The sequence below is a fragment of the Populus trichocarpa genome, chromosome 1 (assembly GCF_000002775.5).
Source record: "Populus trichocarpa isolate Nisqually-1 chromosome 1, P.trichocarpa_v4.1, whole genome shotgun sequence".
NCBI lineage: Eukaryota > Viridiplantae > Streptophyta > Magnoliopsida > Malpighiales > Salicaceae > Populus > Populus trichocarpa.
This window is the reverse complement of record NC_037285.2, coordinates 9,761,251-9,788,704: the sequence shown is the minus strand read 5'-3', so window position 1 is coordinate 9,788,704 and position 27,454 is coordinate 9,761,251. Positions and strand designations below refer to the sequence as shown.

The 27,454-nt window shown below is 33.4% G+C and overlaps 1 protein-coding gene and 1 long non-coding RNA gene across 5 annotated transcripts; one reads left to right on the top strand and one right to left on the bottom strand.

Moving 5' to 3' along the window:
* The first annotated feature begins 17,061 nt into the window (after positions 1-17,061).
* On the top strand, positions 17,062-20,778 carry LOC112328700 (uncharacterized). 3 transcript variants are annotated; one of them, XR_008058956.1, is made up of 4 exons: positions 17,062-17,466; positions 17,560-17,685; positions 19,372-19,847; positions 20,086-20,778. It is a non-coding gene; the product is annotated as an uncharacterized LOC112328700 (long non-coding RNA). The 3 variants fall into 3 exon arrangements; XR_008058953.1 differs by having other exon boundaries at positions 19,297-19,847; XR_008058955.1 differs by lacking the exon at positions 17,560-17,685 and having other exon boundaries at positions 19,297-19,847.
* On the bottom strand, positions 18,909-24,512 carry LOC18093982 (NAC domain-containing protein 7). 2 transcript variants are annotated; one of them, XM_024609152.2, is made up of 4 exons: positions 23,630-24,512; positions 20,943-21,127; positions 20,548-20,819; positions 18,909-19,923 (listed from the first exon to the last, which is right to left on the bottom strand). In XM_024609152.2, the coding sequence occupies exons 2-4, from the start codon at positions 21,100-21,102 to the stop codon at positions 19,285-19,287; spliced, it is 1,071 nt and encodes a 356-aa protein (XP_024464920.1). In that variant the 5' UTR covers positions 21,103-21,127; positions 23,630-24,512; the 3' UTR covers positions 18,909-19,284. The 2 variants fall into 2 exon arrangements, with proteins under 2 accessions (XP_024464920.1, XP_052307950.1); XM_052451990.1 differs by having other exon boundaries at positions 18,909-19,919; positions 20,544-20,819; positions 23,630-24,511.
* Positions 24,513-27,454: the final 2,942 nt, after the last annotated feature.

Genomic DNA, 27,454 nt, shown 5'->3' with positions numbered 1-27,454 from the left:
AATAAAAAATAATATTTTTTCCAAAAACAAATAGAAGGAAATAAAAACAAAAAACAAAAAAACTATTACAAAAAATAATAACAAATAGGTGAGGTGTAAAATTATAAAAATATCAAGTTTAAAGAAAAAACATAATAATATTTTATAAATTGACAAAATTTATAATTATACTATTTTTATAGTAAAAGATTATTGATTATTTCCTTTTAGTATATATAATAATTGTTGATAAATTGCGTTGTTATAATAATAGTGCAATCAATGAATTTATTCTATTTTTTAAATATTTGTGAGTTAGATGGTTTGTAAAAAATAATAATTGGGGCCATACTATTAAAAAAACAACTCTTAATTACCATACTGCTGGCAGTACTTGCACTTATATGTAAGTAGAATTGGCTAAGATGTTGGCAGACTAGCCCTACCGACAGGCCTTGCCTGACATAAATCTCTGGACATTAGCAAATTTCTGTAGAGGTTCGATCGAAAATCTGACGCAACATGCAGGCTGCTGCAGTACCAGCTCGCTGACCATTGCTTCCCTACACCTGATAGAGCACAGGGCTCGAGTCCTTATTAGCCAGCAATTCTAGTGTAATTATAACTTTTTTAAATTTATTTTGGATATATATATTTTTTAAAATAATCTTAAAATACTTGAAACTCAAAAAATTTATGTGATATTTATAAGTCATCAGTCTTATTTTTTTATATAAAAAAAGGACTAGAAAGTTATTTTATCATAATAATGTTAATAATAAATATATATCTCTTACATATAAATTAATAAAATAAAAATATGGTAGGCTTTGAGAGATTTTGTATATATCTATAGGATTGCAAAAGGAGCAAGATCAAAGATGTATTGGGTTGGTAACCATGAGAGTTGAGCTCTTCTCCTATGCTGAGCCCGTAGGGGCTAGACTCTTTCTCTAGGCTAATCCCATGATGTTGGACTTTTCCCCAAGAATAAGCCCATTGACAGTTAGACCCAGACATGTGTGAAGCTAGCTGACACCAATTGGTGCAGCTAAGTCAACAAAATGGGCACCAATTCGGTGCCACTTGCAGCACCAATTGGTGCCACTTGCCTTGCTCTTGTTTTTTGCAAGACAAAGGCAAGGATGTTTGCCTATAAATAGGCAGTGCATCCTTGCCATATATATCACACCAAAAGAGAGAAACAAGAGAGCAAGAAGAGAGAGTGAAGGAGAGTAATCCCACAAAGTTGTGAGGTATTTGTGAGATAGTAAGTGAGGTGTTTTCTCCTAGTAATAGAGAGATTTCAGTTGTTCTCCTATTAGTAGAGAGATGTTGTAATTCTCACATTACTTAGTAAAATCCTTCTATACTTGCCCGTGAACGTAGCCAAATTGGGTGAACCACGTAAATTCTTGTGTGTCTAATTTCTCATTTTATCCTATTCTTTGCCTTTTATCTTGTTGGGTTTGCATGCCAGTATCCTAACAGTGGTATCAGAGCCTTCTGGTTGGTGTTGTTAATACATAAAAGTTATTCGTGTATACGGTTACTATTCACGTCTACGGCACTATTCAGCCATACGATACTGTTCACATACGTTACTGTTGGCGTATATAGAAAGTTAGTGTGGTGATTAAATACAGTCTAGGAAGTTCTGTCTAAGGAGATTGGGTTTTAAGTGGGACCGTTTGTAACCCCTCCAATCTTTCCTGAGAACTTACTTAGTGAAGTATTATTCACACGATACTATTTCTATATACGTTACAGATCTGTGAAACGATGATAGCTGAATAGATCACGGTGAATAAAATGGCAGCAAAGTATGAGATTGAGAGGTTCAATGGGAGTAATTTCTCACTCTGGAAAATGAGAATCAGGACAATCTTAAGGAAAGACAATTGCTTAGCAGCAATTGGGGATCGGCCCGCAGAGATCACTGATAATGCAAAATGGAATGAGATGGATGGCAATGTTATTGCTAACATACATTTAGCATTAGCCGATGAAGTATTATCAAGTGTGGCAGAGAAGAAAACAGCTAAGGAGATATGGAAGACTCTAACAAAGCTATATGAGTCCAAGTCTTTGCACAATAAGATTTTCTTAAAGTGGAGACTTTATACCCTTCGAATGGCAGAAACCACGGCGGTGACTGACCACATCAACACAATAAGAACTCTATTTTCACAACTCACTATGTTGGGTCAACAAATAGAGGAAAGTGAACGTGCAGAGCTTCTACTTCAAAGTCTTCCATATTCGTATGATCAGCTCATTATCAACTTGACCAATAATATCCTCACAGACTATTTAATCTTTGATGATGTTGCAGCTGCCATCTTGAAAGAAGAAAATAGGCGCAAAAATAAAGGAGACAAAAATAGTTCAAACCAAGCAGAGGCATTATTGGTGTCAAGAGGGAGATCAACGGAGCGTGGCTCCAGTGGGAGTCAAAGGTAAGGGAGGTCCAAATCAAGAAGTAAAAAGACTGTAAAATGCTACAACTGTGGTAGAAAAGGGCACTTCAAAAAGGATTGTTGGTTTAAAAAGGGTATAGAGAATACTGCAGAGTCATCAAAACCTCAAGGATGTGTTGCAAACACCTCAGAAAATAGAGAGGTTTTATATAGTGAAGCAGCGACAATCTCTACAAATAGAGAAGAGCTCATTGAGGTCTGACTAATGGATTTAGGAGCAACATGGCATATGACTCCTAATCGAGATTGGTTCCATACATATGAACCCATCTCTGAAGGCTCAGTGTTCATGGGTGATAATCATGCTTTATAGATTGTTGGCATTGGAACCATCAAATTGAAGATGTATGATGGCTTAATTCGTACTATTTCAGGAGTGTGACATGTGAAAGACTTAAAGAAGAATCTTTTGTCCATAGGACAATTTGATAGTCTTGGCTGTAAGATTCGAACAGACAATGGAATAATGAAAATTATCAAAGGAGCGCTTGTGGTTTTAAAGGCAAGAAAGACAGTTGCAAACATGTTTGTATTAATGAGAGAAACACATCATGGGGCAGAAGCATCAATCGCATCAGCCAATCCTGCAGAAGAGAAGACGATGATGTGGCATAAAAAACTAGGCCACATGTCAGAGAAAGGTTTGAAAGTTCTCTCTGATCAGAAGTTACTCCATGGGCTTACAAAGGTTACTTTACCTTTTTGTGAGCACTGTGTTACAAGTAAACAGCACAGGTTGAAGTTTGGCACATCAACAACTAAGAGCAAATGCATCTTAGACCTGATTCACTCTGATGTTTGGCAAGCACTGGTTATATCCTTGGGAGGAGCAAGATACTTTGTATCATTCATAGATGACTTCTCCAGGAGATGTTGGGTGTATTCAATTAGAATGAAAGCAAATGTGCCTGCAGTCTTTAAAACTTTCAAAGCGCGGGTGGAACTTGAATCTGAAAAGAAGATCAAGTGTTTGAGGACTGACAATGGAGGAGAATATACCAGTGATGAATTTGATAACTTTTGTCAACATGAAGGTATCAAAAGGCAGTTCACAATGGCATACACTCCACAGCAAAATGGAGTGGCAGAGCGGATGAACAGAACTCTACTAGAAAGAACAAGAGTAATGTTGAAGGCTGCAGGTCTAGGAAAGTCATTTTGGGCAGAAGCAGTCAATACCGCCTGTTATGTGATAAATCGATCTCCATCAACTGCAATTGAGCTGAAGACACCAATGGAGATGTGGACTGGAAAACCAGCTGATTATTCTTGATTGCATATATTTGGAAGTCCCGTGTACGTGATGTACAATACACAAGAAGTTAGCAAGCTGGATTCAAAATCCAGAAAATGTGTATTCTTGGGATATGCTGATGGAGTGAAGGGGTATCACTTGTGGGATCCCACTGCCCACAAGGTAGTCATCAATTGGTGCAGCTAAGTCAACAAAATGGGCACCAATTCGGTGCCACTTGCAGTACCAATTGGTGCCACTTGCCTTGCTTTTATCTTTTGCAAGACAAAGGCAAGGATGCTTGCCTATAAATAGGCAGTGCATCCTTGCCATATATATCACACCAAAAGAGAGAAACAAGAGAGTAAGAAGAGAGAGTGAAGGAGAGTAATCCCACAAAGTTGTGAGGTATTTGTGAGATAGTAAGTGAGGTGTTTTCTCCTAGTAATAGAGAGATTTCAGTTGTTCTCCTATTAGTAGAGAGAGGTTGTAATTCCCACATTACTTAGTAAAATCCTTCTATACTTGCCCGTGGACGTAGCCAAATTGGATGAACCACGTAAATTCTTGTGTGTCTAATTTCTTATTTTATCCTATTCTTTGCCTTTTATAAGTGGTTGGAGGAACCTAATGAAAGTGAGCCTATACTTAGAGAATTTTCTAAGAGGCTGAGGGGAATCCATTAAGGTTGAGCTGAGCTTATATTTATAAAATTTCTAAGAGACTATAGGGAATCCATTAAAGGTGAGCTTATACATATAAAATTTCTAAGAGGTTGGGCAAACCCGTGAAGGGTGGAGCCTATAATTAAAAAACATTTAGGTGGCTAGGGCCCCCCCGATGAGGGTGAGTTTATACTTAAAAAATTTCTAAAAGGTTGGGGGAACCAATGAAAGGTGTAACCCATACTTAAATTTTTTTAAGTGGCTAAGAAAGCCTGTTGAGGGTGAATGTATACTTAAAATTTTTTTAAGAGGATGAGGGGAACCTGGGGAGGGTGAGTCTATACTTAGAAATTTTTTAAAAAGCTAGGGAGAATCCATTGAGGGTGAACCTATACTTAAAGAATTTCTAAAAGGCTAAGAAGAACCCGTGGAGGGTGGAGCCTTAGAAAATTTCTAAATAACCGGGGAGAACCCATGAAAAGTGGAGCTCGTACTTAAAAATTCTAAGAGGCTAAAGAAAACTTGAGGAGTAGTTAAGGGAACTCATGGAGGGTGGTGTTATTGCACTAAAGAGGCCTCTAGTCGATCCCTTGGAGAATGATGTTATTGCATTAGGAAAAAAAATCCATCCATTAGAGAGTGGTGTTGTTGTACTAGGAAGACTAAGTCTATCCCTTAGAAATTGGTCCTATTGTACTAGGGAGATCCTCAATCAATCATTTCCTTGAAGAGTGGTGCTATTGCACTAGAAAGATTCTTCATCAATCCATTCCAAGGGGAGTTATGCTATTTCATTAGGAAAATCCTTGATCAATCTTTTATGATGAAAGTTGGTGAGAATCTTTTAAGCATCACCTAGAGAATGTCAAGTGTGGTTACTCAAAATCATTTTTGCAAGATATGGGTTTTATGGGTATATATAATAATAATAATAATAATAATAATAATTAAAAAAAAAGATGAATGAGTGAAAATTGAATTTGATAAGTCAATTTATAAAATTGGTAGATCATCCGGTCAATGGATTTAGTAGGAGGCTATAAGCGTATTTATGAACTGATATAATGATTAATTTAATTTCAAATATAAAAATGTTAATACATAAGCAAAGCAAGTATCAATGGACATTTTGTTAGAAAGTGTTTAAAAAAAATCTTAACCCAGTAAATTAAACAAGTGAGATTTAAAAATGGTTTTATGTTAATTTATTAAAATATCTTTATAAATACAAGGCTGTTTTGGATTTGCACAAACTTACATTATATTATATGAACATATTTTTAATTAGAAAATATTGATGCTAGTAAGCAAAATATTATCAATATGTAATTTTATTACAATGTTATAGTCAGATCAATATACAGACACATCATTATTTTCAGAAGAGATATAATCTTTTATAATTGAAAGTTATATTAATAGTTAGGCTAGTAGATCTTCTCAATGACTTGTGTCCTCTAACATGTGTCCTCTAAAATTTGTCCTTTATAATATAATAACCCGACTTTCATCATTTGACTCAATTTTAACTCTATATAAGTAAGCAAGTCTAAAACTCCATCATATTAAAATATATCTTTTTATTGTTACATACTCTTAATAATGTTGTTTAGATGAAGATATATTTTTAGTTACCTTAAGAGATATTTATGAATTATTGTTTTGGGTTGATTTTAGAATGAGAATGCAGAGTGTCATTTATATGTTAGGATATATGATGGAGGAACTTTATTTTAGGAATATATATATATATATATATATATATATATATATATATATATTAGTTAATTTTATTTCTTCATATTTTATTTTTCTATTTTTTATTATGATGCTTTCTAGTTTTTTTCTTGTTCGAAAGGGATATTCTTCCTTATTTTTTTTCTATTCGATATTAGTTTTTTCTATATAAAGTGTTGTAATAATTGTGAACAGTGGAGAGTGCTCCACTGTTCACTGTCTGGCCCAGCCCAAAATGAGTGGGCTGAGTCCGACCCGGGCCAAAAAAAATTCAAAAAAAAATATTTTCAAAAATTTGTGATTCTTCCGCGTATTCTTCTACTAAATTTTGCTTAATATTGGTTTGTATTTTTACATCGTAAAAATACAAATTTGGTATTAAAATACCTGGTTTTCGTCAAAACTTTGAAAAAAAAATGTGTTTTGGTTTTCATGCATACAACCAAGTCTCTCAAAGAAAAAATCACGTCATACTTTCATACAACAAAGAAAACTTCAAAAAAATATATATGTTTTAGCATGCATTTTGGCTTTAATAACCAGTTTATTAAAGTCACGAGAACTTGGCCAAAATTCAAAAATTCCAAAAAACTTATTTTGTTTTCTTTTAATATCAGGGATTACGAATTTATACGTAAAACATATTCCCGATATTAAAAGGTGGTTTTTTTATTGACGTTAGGATGGTTAGGTTTTACCTAATAAGATAAGGATCTCCTTATCAAGGAGGACTTTTCTTAAACCATAGACAGACCAACAATTAGAAATATGATACAACCGTAGCATATATCAAACAATAAAACAATGCAGCTTACCTTAGGTAGGGCGTATTTGGGGTGCTAATACCTTCCCTTTACGCAACTAGTCTTCGTACCTGATCTCTAAGACCAGTTAGGGTTCCTAGTGACCAAAATACTAGGTGGCGACTCCTATTCCATTTTTTCACTAATAAAAGACAAGAATTCCTTGTCTCCCTATATTTTCCAGATACTCACAACATGAGTGTGGGTGGGCGATCGTCGCGACGTCGCACACGTGCGATAATAATGTTTTGAAAAATAAAGATAAAAAAGAATAAAATTAAGTATTTTGAGAGTCTTCTCATATTTATGATGTTCTTGGTCTTTGAAAGTTTTGACTTGTACTAAACCCCTTATCCTTCGCTCCGCCTACATCAATTGGTATCAGAGACCAACGATCCGTAATGGTTATTTTGGTTTGTTGTGTGTTGCAGAATAATCATGGCTAGAAGAGATTGCAGAATAAGATGTGCTTGTATAAGAGGGGATGAAGAGGTTCCCACTCAAGAAAAAGATGTGCAAAAACTAGTGTGTTGTTTTCATCTATATCAGTTGTTGTCATTCAAAATTCTAGATGTGGGATCTATGATAGGGCGATCTGCATAAAAGTATTGTGTTAGAGATCTATGATGAAATTGTCTGCACAAAGGTATTGTGTTAGGAATGGATCTATGATGAGGTGGTTTGCACAAAAATATTAGGGACCTATGACCCATGATGGGGTGGTTCACATATAAAACGATGTTTTTGATGGAGAACAATTTCTAACTAAAGACTGAACTTGAGGACGAGTTCTTTCTAATCCGACGAGACTAATACATGAGCTTTTTTAGGAAAATAGATATTTTTCTTAGTTAATTTTATTTCTCTATTATTTATTATGATGCTTTTCTAGTTTTTTTCTACTTGAAAGGGATATTCTTCCCTAATTTTTTTTTTCTATTCAATATTATTAGGGTTCTCTAGTTTTTTCTATATAATTGATTGTAATAACTTTCTGACAAAGGAAGATATAGAGGAATAAAATTAAGTATTATGAGAGTCTTCTCATTTTTATAGTGTTCTTGGTCTTTAAGAGTTTTGACTTGTAATAAATCTTTTATCCTTCGCTTCTCCCACGTCAATATATCCATATAACTTATGGATTCATTAGTATAACAAGTTAGTTTATATTAATCTTACCAATCTCTTTAATTTAGTTTAACTTATTAAATATTTAAATATTATCTTTAATATTAAAATGTTACATCATTAAAAAAATTTGATGTGATAGGATTTAAACTACCAACTTAGCCATAAGTTTTTAATATCATATCAAATAAACATTTCAATTTAAAAACCCCACACTAAATCAACAGTTTCTAAGAAAGTTTTTACTTAATATTGATTCATTTGTTTTCTTTTTCCTTCTTTATGAACAAGCTGAAACCGTAAAATCAGTTGGTCTCATGTTGAATCAAAGTGATCAGCATCAAACCCACGCAGTAATACAAGGGGCTGGAAACTCAATTAATTAGGCACATGAATATCTCCAATTAACCTCCTAGTCCAAAGAAAATTTTACAAAAATAGAATATTAAAAAATAACACTGTCATGTTTTTGTTTTTTCTTTTTCAAGGGGCTCAATGGGCTTCAGAGCAGCTAATAGAAATAGCATTTTTTAATTCCTATTCTCCGTCTCGGGAATCTAAGAATCGAACACATGGCATCCCGAAGTAAAATCTTGAATTTTAACCTTTACCTCAATATTGCAGCTCCAATGATGCATGCATGCATGCTTGCTGGCCAACATTCATGTATGAACGCATTGATGCTTGGGATGTATGAAGGAGGAAAAGCTATCACTGCAAAAGCCTGCTAGGAGCTGTTTGTTGCTGTTTGTGGGGATATGAGGATCTCTCTCTTTTCTTTCTCTCTCTCTCGTTGCGGTACGTGGGGTTGGGTAGAATCCGATAAAGTTGATATTGAATGTGGTGTAGTGTCTATATTTTTGGCCTCTCCGACTGATCTTTCTGTGGTTTTTCCTCTCAATCTTGTGTGAACTGATTCATGTACGTACGAATTTAATGGGGGATTGAATTGATAGCTGAGACCTTTAGCTTAGGTAACCCCACATGCCTTGCCTAGATCAGTTATGTTGCTGTATGGTCATACGGGATTTGTTATTCTCTTTGAACCACACAGAGACATGCTCATGCCCCACAAAAGGGATGGGTTCGAGGGAACGCAGGTTTGCCTTGCTTTAATCAATGAATTCCCTGACCTTGTTTTTCAACTTGGATATATAAAGATCATAGAGTCAAGGACACCAAGTGGAAGGATCGCCTTAGTCAAGTGAAATTATGTTTTAACCTCTTACTAGCTAGCTAGTGATCGTGGGAAAAAGTTTCAAGTTAAAATGGTTCTCTACATGTTCTGAACTTGAACCATTTGACCAAACTGACTAGATGCTTTTAAAATTGACAACTCCTTGACTGTAAGCATGCGTGAGTTACGGTGGCTGGTAATATTAATATTCCACATTTGCTAGAATTCGAGGGTTGAGGTATCTTACAACCTATGAGTATTACTTATTTTTTTTAAAGATATCTTTTTCAAAACAAAATTCACAGCAAGATCACCATGAGCTCAAACATAAAACAATACATCTTGAAAGGCCAGTCATGAAGCAGTTTTAAGCTAACATCATCCTTGATGTACGTAGTTTATAGAAATGTGAACTATGTGTTCTCCGCTCTCATGTCTCTTGACTAGAAAGCTTATGATGTTATCATTATCTCACAATGCTTAGGAATCTAAAATCCAAGCAACTTATAGATTTCAGGATTAAATTTTTCCTTGAAAGATACACTTTCAAGACAAAACCCATTATGAGATCATGAATATGAAGATAAAACAATACATCTTTAAGAGTTAGTCATATAATAGATTTAAGCCAATATCATTGGTTGCTAACTAAATCGACGATGTTTCAGTTTACCCCATCTAAAACGAGGTTGAAAGTTGGAAAACCATTAGTCTTATTCTTTTTAAATACGTAACTAGAATCTTCGTCTCAATTTCCCATGAAATTCGCCTCAATGTTCAATCTCCAAACTTTTGATGAAATATTTTTATTTACATATCAAAATTTTCTCATTTCCTATCTTGTGTAGACTTTTTCCCCCCCGTAAAATAAAGTATATATTACAATTTATATGAATAGTTAAATCAAACTTCCTATATATATATATATATATATATATATATATATAGAGAGAGAGAGAGAGAGAGAGAGAGAGAGGTGATATCAGTCTGCTAGGTTTATGATGATTTTTTTGGAAAAAAAAAAGTTATAATTTTCGTCATTATACTGTAGAAATAATGAAGCATTTGCATGGTGATTAATGGAATTACTAGTTTTTTTCTTCTAAAAAAAAGTAAATCAATCGAAAGGAGGCACAGGGGTAAAAAATCTCGTGTACAATACATAAATTTAAGACTGCCTGATTTCCAGAACGAGGCCGAAATCCCCGAGACCCACTTTATGTAGCAATGAAGGCCTAGACTTCGTACAGGAGATACTAGGTTGTAAGGTCTTGAAGACATTAAACAAGGCTCAAGAGCTATTAACGAGGGAGTTAAAATGATCCATTTAGAAAGATGATTTTGAACGTAACAAGGTTCTTGAGTGGAAAGGAATGTTCAAAGTTGAATCCACCCCTTTTTTCTTTTTGTTTTTCCTGATAAAAGACCATTTAAGAATCACTAAAATTGCAAGGAAAGGAATGTTCAAAGGAAGGAAACAAACCAACCCAGACAGCCCACAAATGGCTTGACCATTTTCTCTTGAAACATTGTCAACTAGAATTACTATTATCGTTATTAATAAACTAATAGGTCTTGGAAAACAGTGTATATACAGAGAGATACACTGTTAGAACAGTGTAACTATTTTGTTATTCAACTAGCTATGAAATTAGTTTGGTCTTTTCACCAATATCATTTTAGTTATTATTAGATTGATCAAAAACAATTTGATTATTTTACATTTTTAAAACACAATAAAATGATTACATTTTCTTAAAAGTAGAATTTTAAAACCGACTCTCAAATATTTTTTTATGGTTTTTTAGCTATATTCAGGTTGAATAACAATTTGATATTTTAACAAATATTAAATATAATTAAAGGCCCAAAATTATCTTTTGGTTTCTGCATTCAAGAAAAAGTTAATTTTTTGTTTTGGGGTTTTCGTTCACGAGAGAGAAGGGAAGGAGAGTGGGAAGAGGGTGGTCAATTTGTTGTGTTCCTTTGGGTTTTTTAAGGTGGGTTTTTTAAGGGTTTGCTTGGGTGCGAGGCAGGTTCTTATAGGGTGGGATCTTGGTGTTTGTAATTTGGATTGAAAAATCAACTAAATAAAATATTTGATTTTTGTATTTTCTTTGGTGATGATTTATTTCTCTTCCACGCATCATTTTCTCTCTCTTTCTAAACACAAATCACCGAATCAAACAAAAATCTTTAAAGGATGTGGAATTATTGAGTCCATAGGAGAGTGTTTCGTAGTTAAGAATTTCAGGAGTCCTCTTAAACCCCATAATATTTCCTTTAAGCTAAGATTTTCTTTCTTAGAGGGTTAGCTTTTGAAGCTATAGATGTTGTTGGTGACATGAAATTGTCATTCGCACAAATATCTATTTGGAGCTTTCATGTTTTTTTAGATCGAAATCTAAGATGATAAGAGATCTAGGTGATGTGGGTGAATATGGGTTTTGAAGATTTCTTCAACTCAGTATCTGAAATCATGGATTTAGAATATGAGTATGCTTCTGGGTAAATCTTTCGTTCCAATAGTTTTAGCATATAAATCTGCTTCTGGCTTGGAAGCTCAACGCCTTCGTATTGTTCATGCAACAAACTATAAGCATGCCCAGTGAAATCTTAGTCTCTAGACCTTGTTCAATTATTTCAAAGATTTAATGTTGTCACTGGATGTCGAAGTTCCTGCAATGATATTGGGTTAGCTGTTTGATCCAATAATGCCCGAGGATGCGACTTTCTCGGGCTCGCGTTCTTGTTTCTTCAGTAAGAATCCACTGGACATGACTGGATCTTTTCAAAGGGCCCAAACCTAATGGGTCTCCTTCAATTTCAACAGGAACATCAAAGCTGCCCTTTTGAATGGGAGATTTGGTAAGGAAAGTAGGGAAAATTGCAAAATTTCTTGGAATTAAAAACGCCATCGGATTTCGAAGTAGCACAATCTAATTAAAAACTTTCACCCAATTACTTTTTTAAGATTTTAATGGAACTAAAAATATTAGTGAAAATTAAAAAATAAATAGAAAGAAAAATAACAATTTATATTTATATCATGGAATGAGATAAAATCAAATCGAAAAAAAAAATCTAGAAATCAAGTAGAACTTGAATAAGTTCTAGCAAACAAAGAAAGAGATATTGAAGAAGATTTTGCAAATTCAAATAGGAAAGAGTGTAACAAGAAAATTATGCTTCAAAATCCAATATGCTAATACTTCAGCATAGCTTATTAATTGAACATATGATAATACTTCAAAATCCAATATGCTTAAATATAAGGTTTTCTGTGGTTGAATTATGAGCCAATTAAAGATTATTGTTTAAAAGTTTTTATTCTCCACAGTATTAAAATTATCTCTGCCTTTTAGTACCTACAAAAAATTCTAATATTGTTTAAAAGTTCCTATTCTCCACAGTATTGAAATTATCTCATGATAAGTGCCTTCTAGCACTTATAATTTTTTAATTTTTTTTTTTGAAAATTCTCCAATAATAAAATCAGTAATTTTTAAAAGAAAAATAAATAATAACTACAGTAAAGAGCATTAAATTTCAAGAACATAAATGGTTCTTCTTATATAAATGTTGATTCATCTGGTCTGAGAGTTTCCCATCAGAATATTTGTCCAAGTCATTCTTAAACTGTTTCTCACTATTAATCTTCCAGCATTCAATATCTGATTGAAACATGTTCCTGTCACGAGCACATGCAGCATTCTTTTGGTGTCCATGACTCTCAGTTGCCTCTCCATTCTTTTTTAACAGAGTCATTTCAAGGCTAGGTTTCTTGTGACTGAAACCATTGGTTTTCAAAGCAACAGATTCTCGGGCAACTTCTGTATTAATCCGTGCCGCCTCTGTTCCACAACCTGGCGGGAAGCATCGAACAGCATATATTCGTGTCCGACATGGATAACATTTAGCTTTTGTCACCACGGCTGTCTTCATCAAGTCAGTAGTTTCATCATCTGAAGTTTTCGATATATAGGTTGACCAATCTGACATTATCCAAAACCTCTGTTTCTCCCAGTCTAAAATTTCTTACTAATTCAATCTCTACCTTCTCATCACAACAAACCAGCAACCTGTCGTTGGGGTTTGAATCATACCCCTTAACTGGCACCTGCAACCGATTTATCTGAAAAAAAATTTAATGTTAATTTTTTATTGAATTTTATCATTTTTAGTATTAGGTTGATTGTAGTTTTATATTTTTTTTTTATTATATAATAAAATAAAAGAACTAATTTAATTGAATCGAATTCATAACTCGGGTCGCAAGTTTGGTAGGTTAACTAGAGTAAATAAGATCTGTTTTTTTTTTCTTGGGACTTACCCAATCAACAATATGATACTAGAATAACTCTTAATTTAAAATTTTCTACTGTCTAAATATTATTATTTTATGTTCTAATTTTTTTGTTTGGTCTAAGCTACAATGGTAACACAGGAAATAACCTAGTGTCTACTATATGGATTAGATACAGATTTTCTTGAAAAATATGTTACCGCATGAAATGTTGTTTAATCAGTTGGAATGTCTTGATTGATTTCTTTCAATCATCTAATAGAAAAAAAAATTAAAAGTGGTTCCAATTCTTGGGATTGACAAGGATCATAGTGACTGACAAACATATTCTGCATTTGTCAACAGGTTATCAATGAAGCTAACCTCACCAATGCTGTGCTTGTTAGATCAGCACTCACACGTTGTGATCTTGGGGGTGCCCAGATTGCAGGTGCTGACTCCAGTGATTCTGTTATAGACCTTCCACAGAAACAGGTGCTATTATAAACTAGTAGTTGCTTTCATTTTGATCTCAAAAATGCTTACATGCACCTCTTGCTGGCTACTGTTTGCGGTTCCATCACCTGTTTTCTGCATATCCTGCCAATGTTTTTCCTTTCTTTATGAATCATTACTTTAGGATCCTCTTTTTATTCATGTAAAGAAACTATTACATGCTCTATTTTCAGTTGGCTTAATTAATCCTGACACCATGGCAAATTGGCGTCCTTGTTCTCTAGATTATACCTTTGATTTTTCTGATAAAATTCATTGAAGTCTGGTGAAGTTTGTCTTGTAAAGTGAAGAAAACTGACCAATCTGATTGGTATACTTATCTATTCTGATGCAACAACTCTGATCTCTATGAGACCAGTGGTTGCAATTTGTTCTGTATGATACTGCAATCAAGAGGAGTATCCTAATTCAATCTTGGAGTTTAATTATTGGGATGCATATGACGGGTCAGGAGAGCAGATCACCAGATAATAGTCCCAAATTTAGAAGTTATAAATATTTCAGAAAATTTGATCACTTTCATCAGCAATTTGGATTGAGGAAAAGCAAATTATCAAGAGTAAATTGATAGGATTCATGACTTGTAGCAATTCAAGTTAATGCACCACCATATTTTAACAATAGGTCAATGGCATATAGTTCAAGTTTCTCATTGTGTTTGATTATCATTATCCATAGATTCTACACTATCATTCTTAATTTATTCATGTGATTATTACTCGTGTTTGATCATATATATATAGGCTCTTGCAAGTATGCGAGTGGCACAAATCCTACTACAGGGGTAAGCAACAGAGCAAGCTTAGGCTGCGGAAACAGCAGACGAAATGCTTATGGCACACCTTCTTCTCCCTGTCAAGCGCTCCACCTCAGAAATTGCTGGGCCGCGATGGTTTTTGTGATCAAGGCACTGGTCTTTGCGATGCGAAATAGTTCCAAGGCAAAGTGATCCCAATTTTATGAATCGGAACAACTACTTAAAAAAATAACAGAACAACAAAAGTTAAAGGGAGAGGCAATTAACATTTCCTTGCCATTAATGTTTTGAACCAATTTTGAAGAGAAATTTTCTGAATTGCACGAGTATCGATATATGGCCGTTTTCTTTACCCCCTTGTTGTTAAGCCATCAATATCTAGTCACAAAAGTTGATTTTGTGATCAAAATATGAACAAAGCAAAGAGCTGTGATAAAGTAGATGCAGGCAGTGAGACATGTACACAAAGTTAAGTAATTATGAAAGCTTTCATGCTGTGTTCGTATTGAGCATTTAGTGCTTTCCTAATAAAATTGTTCCTTCGTATTGTTTCCTTGCAAGGTAACGCAACTAACAGAAAAGAGAAAAAAGAAAACGAAAAAGAAAAAGAAAAATGAATAGGCTCCTCCATGTTGAGGAAGTTATATATATAATGGCAGAAATTAAAGAACACTGGTGTAGGCTGGGAAAGCCTATCTCAATTCTCAACTCCCAAGTCAAGCATCAAGTCATTAACCAACCAACAAAGAAATCGATCGAAGTTGCTTGTTCTTTACTTTTCTAATTCTTTCCCTTTTAATTTCTAAAGTGAACCAACAAAACAACAAGCCTAAGCATTTCTTGTCTCCTTTATGGTTGGCCATCAAGAATTGCCAATCAGGAAATGTGCCCTTTTAGTCTGTCAATTGTACTCCCACTTTGTCTTCCTCGAAGAGTCATGCATGCATGCCTTGTACAGGAAAAAAAACCCTACTAAATTCTCATGACAAATTCAACTTTCATGATCTCATCTTTGCTTCCAAGCCATATCGACTATGTTCCTTCTATATGTATATATCACGTACCTTCTGTGAGTTTCTACCTATCACAAACAGAGAGAGAGAGAGAGAGTCAAGGCAAAGCTAATTATTGATAGCTGCTTCTTTTTGTTCTTTTTCTTTTTTCTTGTTTCATCTTTTCTATAGAAAAGAAAGATAGGTTCATCTTTCCCACTTTTGATCTTTAGGGTACCGAATCAAAATCATCAAGTCTACAAGGTTTTCTACAAAAGTCAAAAGCATAAAACCAGGCGTGTATGTATGTCGATGGTGAGCTTTCTAATAAGAGAAGCACTGAATGATATACTCTAAAATGTGGATCACCAACATTGTTGTTTAAAAGTAATTTTTTAAAAATATATTAAAATAATATATTTTTTATTTTTTAAAATTTATTTTTATATTAACATATTAATTAAAATGATCTAAAAATATAAAAAAATTAATTTTTTTAAAAATGCTTAAAACTTACTTAAAAAACAACTTAACTTTATTTAGAGGAAAGAACCCATTTAAATATATTAATAAAGGCCCAAATAAATTAAATCTTGTGAACAAGTTTAGATATAAAATCCACTATAATTTACTATAATTGACAAAACTTTTTTTTTTTAAGTTTTAATGTAGGAGATTACACCAAAATTAATGTAGTCGTCGACACAGAAATGTCTCACGTGATAATCAATTGATGGGGGGGTTGTACCTTTCACTGACTGGGGTATTATATAATATATATATATATAATACTCCAGTCAGTGAAAGAAATTTGGCTCCGGGAACTGTGGAGGTTTGGGATCCGGGTGGCCAAGGATGCACGCCAATAATTAATGCTGCCTCACATGGATAATGTTTGCTTCACATGGTTAATGATGTTGTCTGTCTGAGTCTGCAAACAGCATGTTTAATTGTAAAACCCTAATTATTCACTCACACAATCTGCATCAGTGCGCATGGTTAGCTTCTTTTGGGTTTTGCAAGGTCGAACCTTCTCTTCTCTCATATGAAATGAGAGACATTATTGTATGGAAAATACCCTTGGTTTCTTCTATCACAAGTGACACAATGAGAACACAAAACCCTAATGAGAAAGTGCAAGCTAGCCTGCAGCATATCAAACTTAGTCAGCAAGATATTGCGCGTCCTTTCAATTTTCTTTTTCCTCCTTGAGGAGTCCTCCCATTAAGCATATGCCTCTCTACCTCTCTCTCCATACTAGTTGTAGTTACGAGTTTATGCATGTTGAGTCCATGAGAGCACGCCCACTCATTATGTCGCTTGGGAAATTTTCATTGCTTTAAAGGGATTTTACTGCTTGACTTCAACCCAAGTAAGAGGTTGCTCCCCTGGTCAATAACTCCCGAACAAACATACTTTTCTTCTTTGTTAATTAGTCATGTTATCTATTATGAGAGGCCGAGTGATTAATATGTTCCCTCGTTCCTTGTCATCGGTATTTAAAACCCCTGGTAAGACTTTCAGCACATGTACTTCTCGCTGTCAAGTACACACAAATAAACATGATTTTTCATTAATCATCCGAATCTAAGGCCAGCTCTTGCAGCTCCTCCGTGAAGCTGAAGTTCTGGGTTCTTGATCGAATTTTGTTTGATACAGTCTCGAACTGTCAAGAAGATTCTCAGATGCATTTTGGTTCATCTTCTTGGACAGGTACGTATAATATTATAGAATAAAGGCATGGATTGGATGGTGCCTGAGCATCGAAACAAGATTAACACACACGTTATGCCGATTCTTTAACAGGTTCACACTAGCAGTTGCGTCGTCCTCGTGCACAGAGGACGGAAATTGACCAAGCTTATTACACTAACAGTAATTTTTCGAATTCATGAGAATTAACAGCTTGCTAGTTGCATTTTCTTTGTTTGGGTACAGATTTTTATTGCTGCTTTTTCTACTTCTTATTACTGTTCCCTGAGTTTTTTTCTCTCTCTATCTTTGGTGTTTCGGGAAGTACTCTATATAGGATTTTCATTGAGTTGTGCCGATTCTTTGGTTTGAGCTCGAAATTTAGGGACAATGCCATGTTTTTGCTTAGCTTAACGTGCTACTTCAGAACAATATTAGGAGGTTTTTTAGCTGAAACAAATAAATTGTTATTTGCAGAGAATTCAAAGTTCAAACCTAGCTATATTTAATTAGGTGAAGCAGCTTCCTTCAACATCCAGGACCTGTGAGTTAGTTTATCTTTAAGGAAAGATTGCTGTGTTGGGATAAGTTAGGTTTAATTTCTGTTGCGTCATAAATAACGTTAGGATAAGCATGTTATCATAGATTTTGAATACAAATTAAACTAACTATTCTGCTACGATACAGAAACTTATAATTTTGAATATTCAAGCACTATTCCTATATCCTGATCATAGCAATAAAATGGTCTGGTCACACCTTAACTGCGTTAGCAAAACTATTCTTTTGCGCATGCAAGATCAACCATATCCATTTCGTTAAATACTTCACAATTATTTTCATACACTCCTCCTGCTATATACTAACAGGGATGGAAATCTAAATTAGTGTTCTAAACGCTTTTTCCTATATGATCAGATTTAGATGGTAGGTTTAGGCATCTTCCGAACAAGTATATTTAATTAGCTTCATCGTTGGCCATTTATCTAATGGTAATTAGATGAGGAGGAAAAACAATCAAAAGAAGAAGAAAAAAGACATCCACAGCAATTGTATTGGATGCCCATATTCATCATTCTTTGATAACATGTTAACATATATATATATATATGCCCATATTCATAACATATATATAGTTCAAAATAATAAATGAGGCTGTGTGGGCCGTAGAGATCCAAATTGATTTGCCATCCAGAAATTACAACTTTAATATATAAATGCAGTTCTTTTTATAAGCACAGAGTATAGTAATAGCACCAAAACGCCAGGGGGAAGCCAATGGTGAAAAGGGAGTACAAAATACAGCTGCAGAACTAGCAGCAGACAGTAAAACAGCAACTTCTTGAGGAATCTTTCCTTGTGAGATAGATAACTATCATTCATGGTGGATTACATTTTTTCTTATGAAAAGAAGTGAAAAACGAAACTAAAAATCTTCAAATAATTGCTGTGAAAACTGAAGGGGAGATTAAAACAGACACCTTAATGCTAGGATCGATTGAACCTACAGAGATTATCCAAATAGAAAAGGACCATTACAATCACAACCCTTCAAATACAAATTGAAGAAAAGATACATCCGACATTCAATAGCTGAGTGAATTCCAACAAATCTCAACTATACAGTCCACCTGAAGGTACTAGCTTATTTTTTCTTGGCATTTGTTCTCTAACTAGTAACCTAGTATTCATCGGTATGGACACAGAAAGTCCATAGCTACGACAATACCATTTCAGTTTTATTATGTACAGAAACTTGGAACATGCCCTTTTTCCATAATAAGTGCAGTTCCTATAATTAGTATGCATCTTCTAGTAATTAATCATTATTATATGCGTTCACTTCCATAGATCAATTTGGCAACTTGACGTAGACGTCGAGGCATATTGCTGTGCAATTTCTGACCTTTTGGATTCGTTGGCAAGCATGTTCATCTGCTCGGCTGCATTAAAGGTGGCTGTACTGGAGAAGTTATTGGTTCCCTTGGAGGCATCCTCATGGCTTAACTGGGAAGCAACAAATTTGTCAAGGACTCGCCAATCAGTCACTTGGTCTACAGCTTGCTCACTATTATTGTTATTGTGAAGTGAGTTTAAATTTTGTTGATGACATTGCTGCATTTTTTCTTCTTGTGTAAGGGTAGATGACTGCAAGGTGTTCCCATTGGTCCTGTCAAAACCATATGCAATAACTGAATTACAACTCGCAGTTGCTGCTGATTGTGGAACTTTTGGGCTTTCTAATTGAGGAAGCTGGAGGAAAGGGTCATGAGGCATATTGTATTGCAACTCAAGTTCTTGCTTGCAATGATAGTGATGATGGTATGGTGCGTAAGGTTGAGATATTCGCCTTGGAGAATCAATTTCTGGCATGAATGAAACCTGGTCATCATACCAACATGGTGAGTCATAGTCACCAACTTTTCTCATTGTCGGCATTCGCTTCTTGAACACCCTACAGACAACCCATCCTTCTTCCTGTTGCAGTTACAACAATCTCATATTAGGCAATTTAACTTTAGAATTACTACTACTAATTTTTAAAAGCAGCCCAAATAATTGTAGAACAACAATACTAGCTAAAAACTGCAGCAGGCTCAATTTAAATTAAGTTTGATTTCGTGTCTGACTTCTTCTCAGGTTGAAGGGCTGGAACTGTCAGTTATTCTACTCGATACAGAATCTGAAGTTGTTCTGTACAGGGTCTTTGTATCTAATTCATGTGCCAAAAATCTCCCCACCACACACCTCAATTTTAAGTACTACAGCTAGCATCTATCCTATACATTCTACAGTTTACATCATTAGTACATAAGAATTAGAACCATCATAATTAATTAGTAATTGGAAATTAAAAAAAATAACGATTATATATGCATAAGCGAGGTCCCAAGTTATCACTTAATTTCTTTCGGCATGCCTTTTGGCAATCAAACTAGTGCTAAATAGAAGGAACGAGCTCTCGAGAGTGCCCCTTTCAGTATGCATACAGAGTTCTTCCCAAGTCAATTATATATATGGTGGACAACAAGGATAAAATAGCATAGCACATTGGCCTATATGAAGAATTTTGTTAAGTAGCAAAAATTAAAAATAACTTGCCTGGGGGATTCCATTTTCATTTGTTTCTAGTCGATATTCATGCATGATCCAATCTGACTTTTGTCCATTTGGAGCTCGTCCTTTGTAAAACACTAGGGTTTTTCTCATGCCAACCAAGCTATGCCTAGAGTAGATAGCCTTGTCTCTTCCAGTAGCTTTCCAAAACCCAGCTTTTGTCGCTCTATTAGTGCGAGTTCCAGTAGGATACTTCTTATCTTTATGGCTGAAGAAGTACCATTCATTTTGATCTTCAGTCCCGAGTTTGCACAATTCTATTCAAACAAATAACAAGAATAATTAAATTAAAATACTACCATGAACTAGCGACCTTTTCATTTCCAATTAAGTGTCATTAGCAAAGTATAGTTGCGAATATTAATTAATATACTACGTACCTTGAAGATCCCATGGTTCAATTTTATAGAGATCAACATCCTTAATGACATCGAGGTCAATTCTTTTTGAAGCGACTTTTTTCCTAAGGTAGTAATCAACAAGTTCTTCATCTGTTGGATGGAATCTAAAGCCCGGGGGGACATGCGAGAAGGTATTCATCTCCTCCAAGAACTGAAGATTTAAACTGCATTAAAATGTAGCTATATCAACCCATATGTAAGTAAAAGGATGCAGAGATTATATTGAATGAACTGAAGATTTATACGCACATAAAATATTGTGATCAATTTTCAAAATCTAATTAGGCATGCGAGTACTAGCAGTGAAAGAACATTGTAGAGTTCATATATCAACCACCGGATTATATATATATGACACAGCAGGGAATATATATGTCTTGTTGACCAGAAAATCAATGCAATAGGTACGTAGTGATTAAATAAAAGATTATTTTTGCAGCACTTAATTGGCCACAAAGAGAGTGGACATATTCTTCCCATTCATAGCTAAGATATTAATCGCCATTGTGATCTCTAAGCGAACAAAATCAATTCTTCTATTTATGAATATTTTGCCAATATTCTTAACAAGAAGAATCGTTTGTCAAGCTGAATTTTCCCATAAAAAAACAGGCTTCCTTAAAAATAAGTCCTTAAACTCCATTTTGTTCATTATAATTATGTCATTACTTTTGTTTTTTTTAATTATAAAGGAGATGTTCGGATTCAAGACCTCTTAAAAGGAGGAGGAACACTAATACCAATTAAGCTACGACTCATCAATTTAATAATGTAAATAAAAAACATTATGCAATTAATTAACCCCTGATCAGTTTTGCTAGAAGAAGAAGTATCTTGGCAATTTCCATAATTGATTATCATCTCAGAACTTAAAAATCGTCATTTTGGCGTAAGAAGACTAAACAATGCAAGAGGGAGAGGAGAGAATAACTCAGAAATCATATCCACATTTTCAATAGTTCTTAAGAATCTTCCATGCATGAAAAGATTAACCATAATTCTATGTTGTTTAGTCTCGTATCCTCTAATTAACATCAAAACGAATCATAAGATTCTAAGAGTTTAGACCAGAAAACATGTATAAGTCAAAATGGTCACAAACAGCTAGAATTCTACGAATAAAAAAATTGTTTTCCTCTTTATGTGATGAGGTTTAGTATTTAAGATTTCTGCATTTTTCAATATGATTAAAATGGTGGTGGACACATAGTTAGATCATGCATGATTTAACACCATAAATTAATGTGAACTTGCTAGCTAAGAGTTGAAACATACTTGAAAAAGTAACTGAGAAAAAGAAAGATTTGAAATAAAAGATAGTTCCAAAAATAAATATAAAAAAAAAAGAAGATAAATTAATGAATAACATCCACAAAATATATAAGGCGAAACAACTAGCTAGTAAATTGTTATGATTACTATCGTCCTTGTATGAGATATAATATCCTTCATTCAATCAAAAATAAACAGAAGGTTGCTTTTACTTCACATATGACTCAAAGAAAGTTTAATGATCAAAAAGGGTTCTCTCCACTCAAAAAAGGTGTATGTTGGATAATTACGGGGAAACAAAATTTAACACCTTTACTTTTTGAAACATCCACAAGGAAGAATTATATGCAATGAAATCCATATTGAAGAACATCATAAATTAACAAGAACTGGCATCTTAGTGTGTGTGTGTGTGTGTGTGTGTGTGTGTGTCTTTGCTTTATATCGCCTTTCTTTTAACCTATTCAACATTAATAAATAAGAAATAGGCAGTATGCATCAAGAGAAGGGGTAAAGAGAGGACAATTTAATACGATGCAAGAACTTACTGTAAATAAAAATGTCTACAATATGCTGCAAGAACTTGCTACAAACACGAATTTCTACTGTAATAATCAGGGTAGTCATAGACAGTACAGTACCCATATCCTTTATGAATATTGATCTTCATGACCACATAAAAAATAATTCATTCCAAAGCATGCATGATATATGAGGTAAGATCTTAGCATAGATGTGTCAAAATGAAGAGAGAAAAAGCATATGATATGTAAACATATATTCACTCTCATTGTGATTCTTTCAAAATAATTAATAAACTTAATATTGAATAATATGGTCACTTCATCAAGTCAAAGCCATCTTTTTTATTTTTCTTGATGAATGAAATAAGGCTTTGATAAGCCAAACAATTGTAGAAAATATGAATTACAAGAAGAAAAAGAAATTAAATAAAAAGATTGGAACTCATGCACTTTGATTATTTCAATATGTTTTTTTTTGTTTTTTGGTAAAGAACATACCGATATGCTAGCCGCCAATGCATGAAATGATATTCTAAGACCAGGAAATCATGCACAATGTAAGGGAAAAAAACATTCGATCAAATTTATCCTCAAAGACGTGAATAGTGATCTTGTGGTTATCATAGCTTCAATTTAAATAAAAATATGAAATCCGTATCTTCTACTTTGCTGGCGACAAAGGAGTTCTCCAATATTAGAGATTATCATTCAGATTAAGGGATAACAAAATTAATCTTCAAGGCATACGGGGAAAAAAAAACACAGACAGAGAGAAAAACCCTAGAAAGAGAAGAAAAGAATTAGAAGAAGGAGAAGAAGCTATATCAGAAAGAGTTAAGAAAGGAGCAGAGGAAGCTCTTGATACCCAACCTTGAAAATCCTCTAGATAGAATGCACTCTTGCCAAGTAAAAAATCCCTGCTAGATCTGGTTGCTAATGAATCCAAACTCGAACCCACCAATAAGCTCAAGAGACACTTTAAGCTAGCTTTTGTGATCACTTCCACTTTTACCTTTTTAACAAGGAAACGGAACCAGACAAAAAAAAAACACAGAAAGAAAGAAGAAACACAAACAAACAAGAAAGAAGAACGCAATAAAAGTGATCCTCGGGAATTGAACTGAATCCCCAACTACCTGTGCTCTTGATTGATGGAATGTCTAGTAGTTGTCCAAAGAGACTAAAAGAGAAGGGAATGATCAGATCCCGAGGATAGGAATAGAAAGGGGCTGCGAAAGGGAAAAGGGAAGGAAAGGTACTTGAAGATTGGGGAAGAGAAAAGAGATAGGGTTAAATAAGAAGCAAGGAGATGAAAATGAGTAGAAGCACACACATGCGCTACTAATCTCTCTCGCGCTCTCTCTCTCTCTCTCTCTCTCTCTCTGGTCTCGTTTAAGTGGGAGATTGATTGCTGGAAAAGCTTTGCACGAAGAAAAGGGGGCGTATAATGGCTCAAGCTATGCTTTTGAGAGGGAGAGAGATAGAGGAGGTAACCTCTACCAGCAACTGATGGAGACTATAGAAGAGAATGTTCAGCTATTGAGGTCACAAAAGAGAGAGAAGATCGGTGATGATGTGAGAATATCAAACGGTGAAGATGAGTTGGGGTTCTTTAAAAGAACAAACACTTAATTAACCAAAAAAAAAAGATGGAAAAAGAAAAAAGATCGACGTGTAAGTGCCATTGATGCACATCTAGTGCAATCAATTAATGGATGATATTTTCAGATGGTGGTCACCTGGTTAGGGCAAACCCTCCCTCCCTCCTATACATAAAGCTACAACCTCTCCTCTCTTTTTTTTATCTTTTTAAAATTCGGAAATTTTTTAAATAATATAATCATTCATTAATTATGTATTTTTCTTTCATATATATATACTTATATTAACTACAATATAGAAATGAAAAAAATATTAGAAGAATGTTACTCTCTTTATTATCTAAATCAATCACTTGGAAGCAATTAACTTCTCTATTTCTTTGTATTTTCTATGGTAATGTGTTTGCTGACTGTACGTAGTTACAGTAGTGTATTGTATTATAGGTCAACTTCAAGATTGAACCTTCACCAACTCATGTATAAATGTTTATCAAACATGCATGGTAATAACAAGTTTTTGTGCTTGGATTGTATTAATCATTGTTATTGTACTAGAAATTAAATTAAAAAAATTAAAAGATTGAGGGTTGGATCAATTCAGTTAACAGATCAATCATTTTTATAAAAACAACAAAGATGTTTTAATTGTTTACTCGATTAGGTTTGAATCAAGTTTGGATTATCAATCAATTAAATTACTAAAAAATCTAATAAAATTAAATAGATTTTATTAAATTAATATTTTATCTAATTTAACTAAAAATTCATTATAAATCAGAATCTAAATCTTGAATTTCTCATATATATAGTTCACGAATCAGAAAAGTTTAACGCAATGGAATTCATTGACAGCCTCCCTTTCTCCACCCTGCGCTTCGTACAAGGAGCAAATTAAGCTCCCAAGCTAACTGAAAAATAAAATAACGACAACCTTAAAATAACAAACTAAATAATATTTTGTTCTTTAAGATCTGGTGGCTTTGAGGATGATGAAATATATTATCCATGTTTACCAGCAATTGCACGCGGCCTCTGGTTGGTTGGGTCTCCTTTGTTTCCTTTTTTTTATAATAATGTTATTTCTTTTTAATGTTTTTCATAACTATCACGCTGGGCCCCACCAACCGACCCCGTGTATCGCGATTGAGACACTTCTCCAAATTTTACCTTTAAAATATTTAATCCAGCTTCAGCTTGGCTCCGCTTCGAGCCGAGCGAATTCTTCTGTAAGAGGAAACATAACCTTTTGTGCGCACGCGCGTGCCCGCTCGATAAATTCTTCACCTGACTCCACGTGAGGTTCGCCGATAAGAACACGTTTGGGATCCTAAAAATTGAAAAGTGTGTTGTAATAATGTTTTGCAAGTAGTTTCTTGACAGTTCAGATGTTCGGAAACCAGCTTTTACATAGTAAACCACCTCCCTTTCTAGTTGAATTTTGTGAGCAAAATACTTTTTAAATTGTAAAATTTTCAAGTCATACGATAATCAGATATTTGAAATACTTGAAAAATTAATAAATTTTGAACTGCAAAATACATTTTAATTATGGAGCAAGCATCTTGGCTAATTGCAAAATACTGTGATCTCTTCTTCTAAGAATATTTTTTAACCTCAAATGCTTTAAAAATAGGATTTGAACTCTTATGTCTTATAAATATAAACAATTCACTACTAAATACAATTAAAGGGTATCCTGAAATATATATTCATAACAAAAATAACAAATTTAAAATTTTTTAAAAGTCTTAAGAATCTCATTAGATAAATTTAAAATTATTTAGAGTTTATATGAAAATTACCTGCAGATTAGATGTTTTTTTCAGTTTTGAATAATTGTTTTAAAAATGGATCATCGTAAACCACAAGTCGTCTAAGTTTCCGATCTATAACCGTAATCAACACGAATCATTAGTGAAAAATCTTATAAACCCTTTTAGAAGATAGAGATTTCTATACCTTTGAGTGTTAGCTCTTTTCTTTTGTGTTTCAAGTATTTTTATATTATACTATATTGTCTAGAAAATAAGAGGCATAACATTTTATTTATAGAAAAACCTAAAAATCCTATAAAAAAATAAAAAAATCTTAATTTGCCTCTTAAATAATATCACATATATTATTTTAGGATAATTTTATAAATTTATTCAATCAAGCCCCTACTTGATTTTTTCTAAGTATAGAATTATAATCTCCTGTATTAATTACACATTAGTCCTCAATTTCTAAAACTTATTTACAATCAAGTCACACTTGATTAATCATCTCATTTTAATTTCTAACCAATGGTTCTTATGTGTGTGACCCATTAATTTCCCTAATAAATTGGTCCAGATATAAATCATAATTCTAAATAAAATAAGATTAAGTAAATTTAATAATTTAATTTATTATTAATTCAACAATTGATTGATTTATATTTTAAGATTAAGTACAATATCCAACAATTTATCATGACCCTCAAAATACTAAGAAAATCATAAGTAATTTGACTTAACCTTTCAGTGATCAGTTTCTCAGTATAATTATTATATATTCATCAACAATGTTTTGGTTTAGACATTATAGTATGGAGTATGTCTTCTTTGTTAAATCATTTTTGTTCTTAACACTACAATCATTGATTATATAAATAAGATTTAAAAATCTTTTCAAATATCATTCCACCATGGCCAATGATTTAACAATCAATACTATTTGAAAACAAATAAAATATTTTTTCTAATTCATCTATGGTAATGAATCATTTATTGATTACTAAATACCTTCATATAGTTTATGTTATATCCAATATATGCTAATTTATTAATTGTTATCCTTGATTAGGATAACATATGTATAGTTAAGATCAAATCACAATACTCCCTATACAAGATAATTTAGTGATCTCAAGCCTATGAATCACTTATACAACTATCACATAAGTCTTTTCATATACATATGTGATCTTTTTATATTAAATTTTTATGTGGATTAGTTCAGTGTATAAATCATCTAACAAACATTTACATAATAGTTCAACTTACATACCATTTACTTTATAACAGTTTTAAATCTATCTTTATAAATTTTTATTATTTCTCTCCTATCCTTC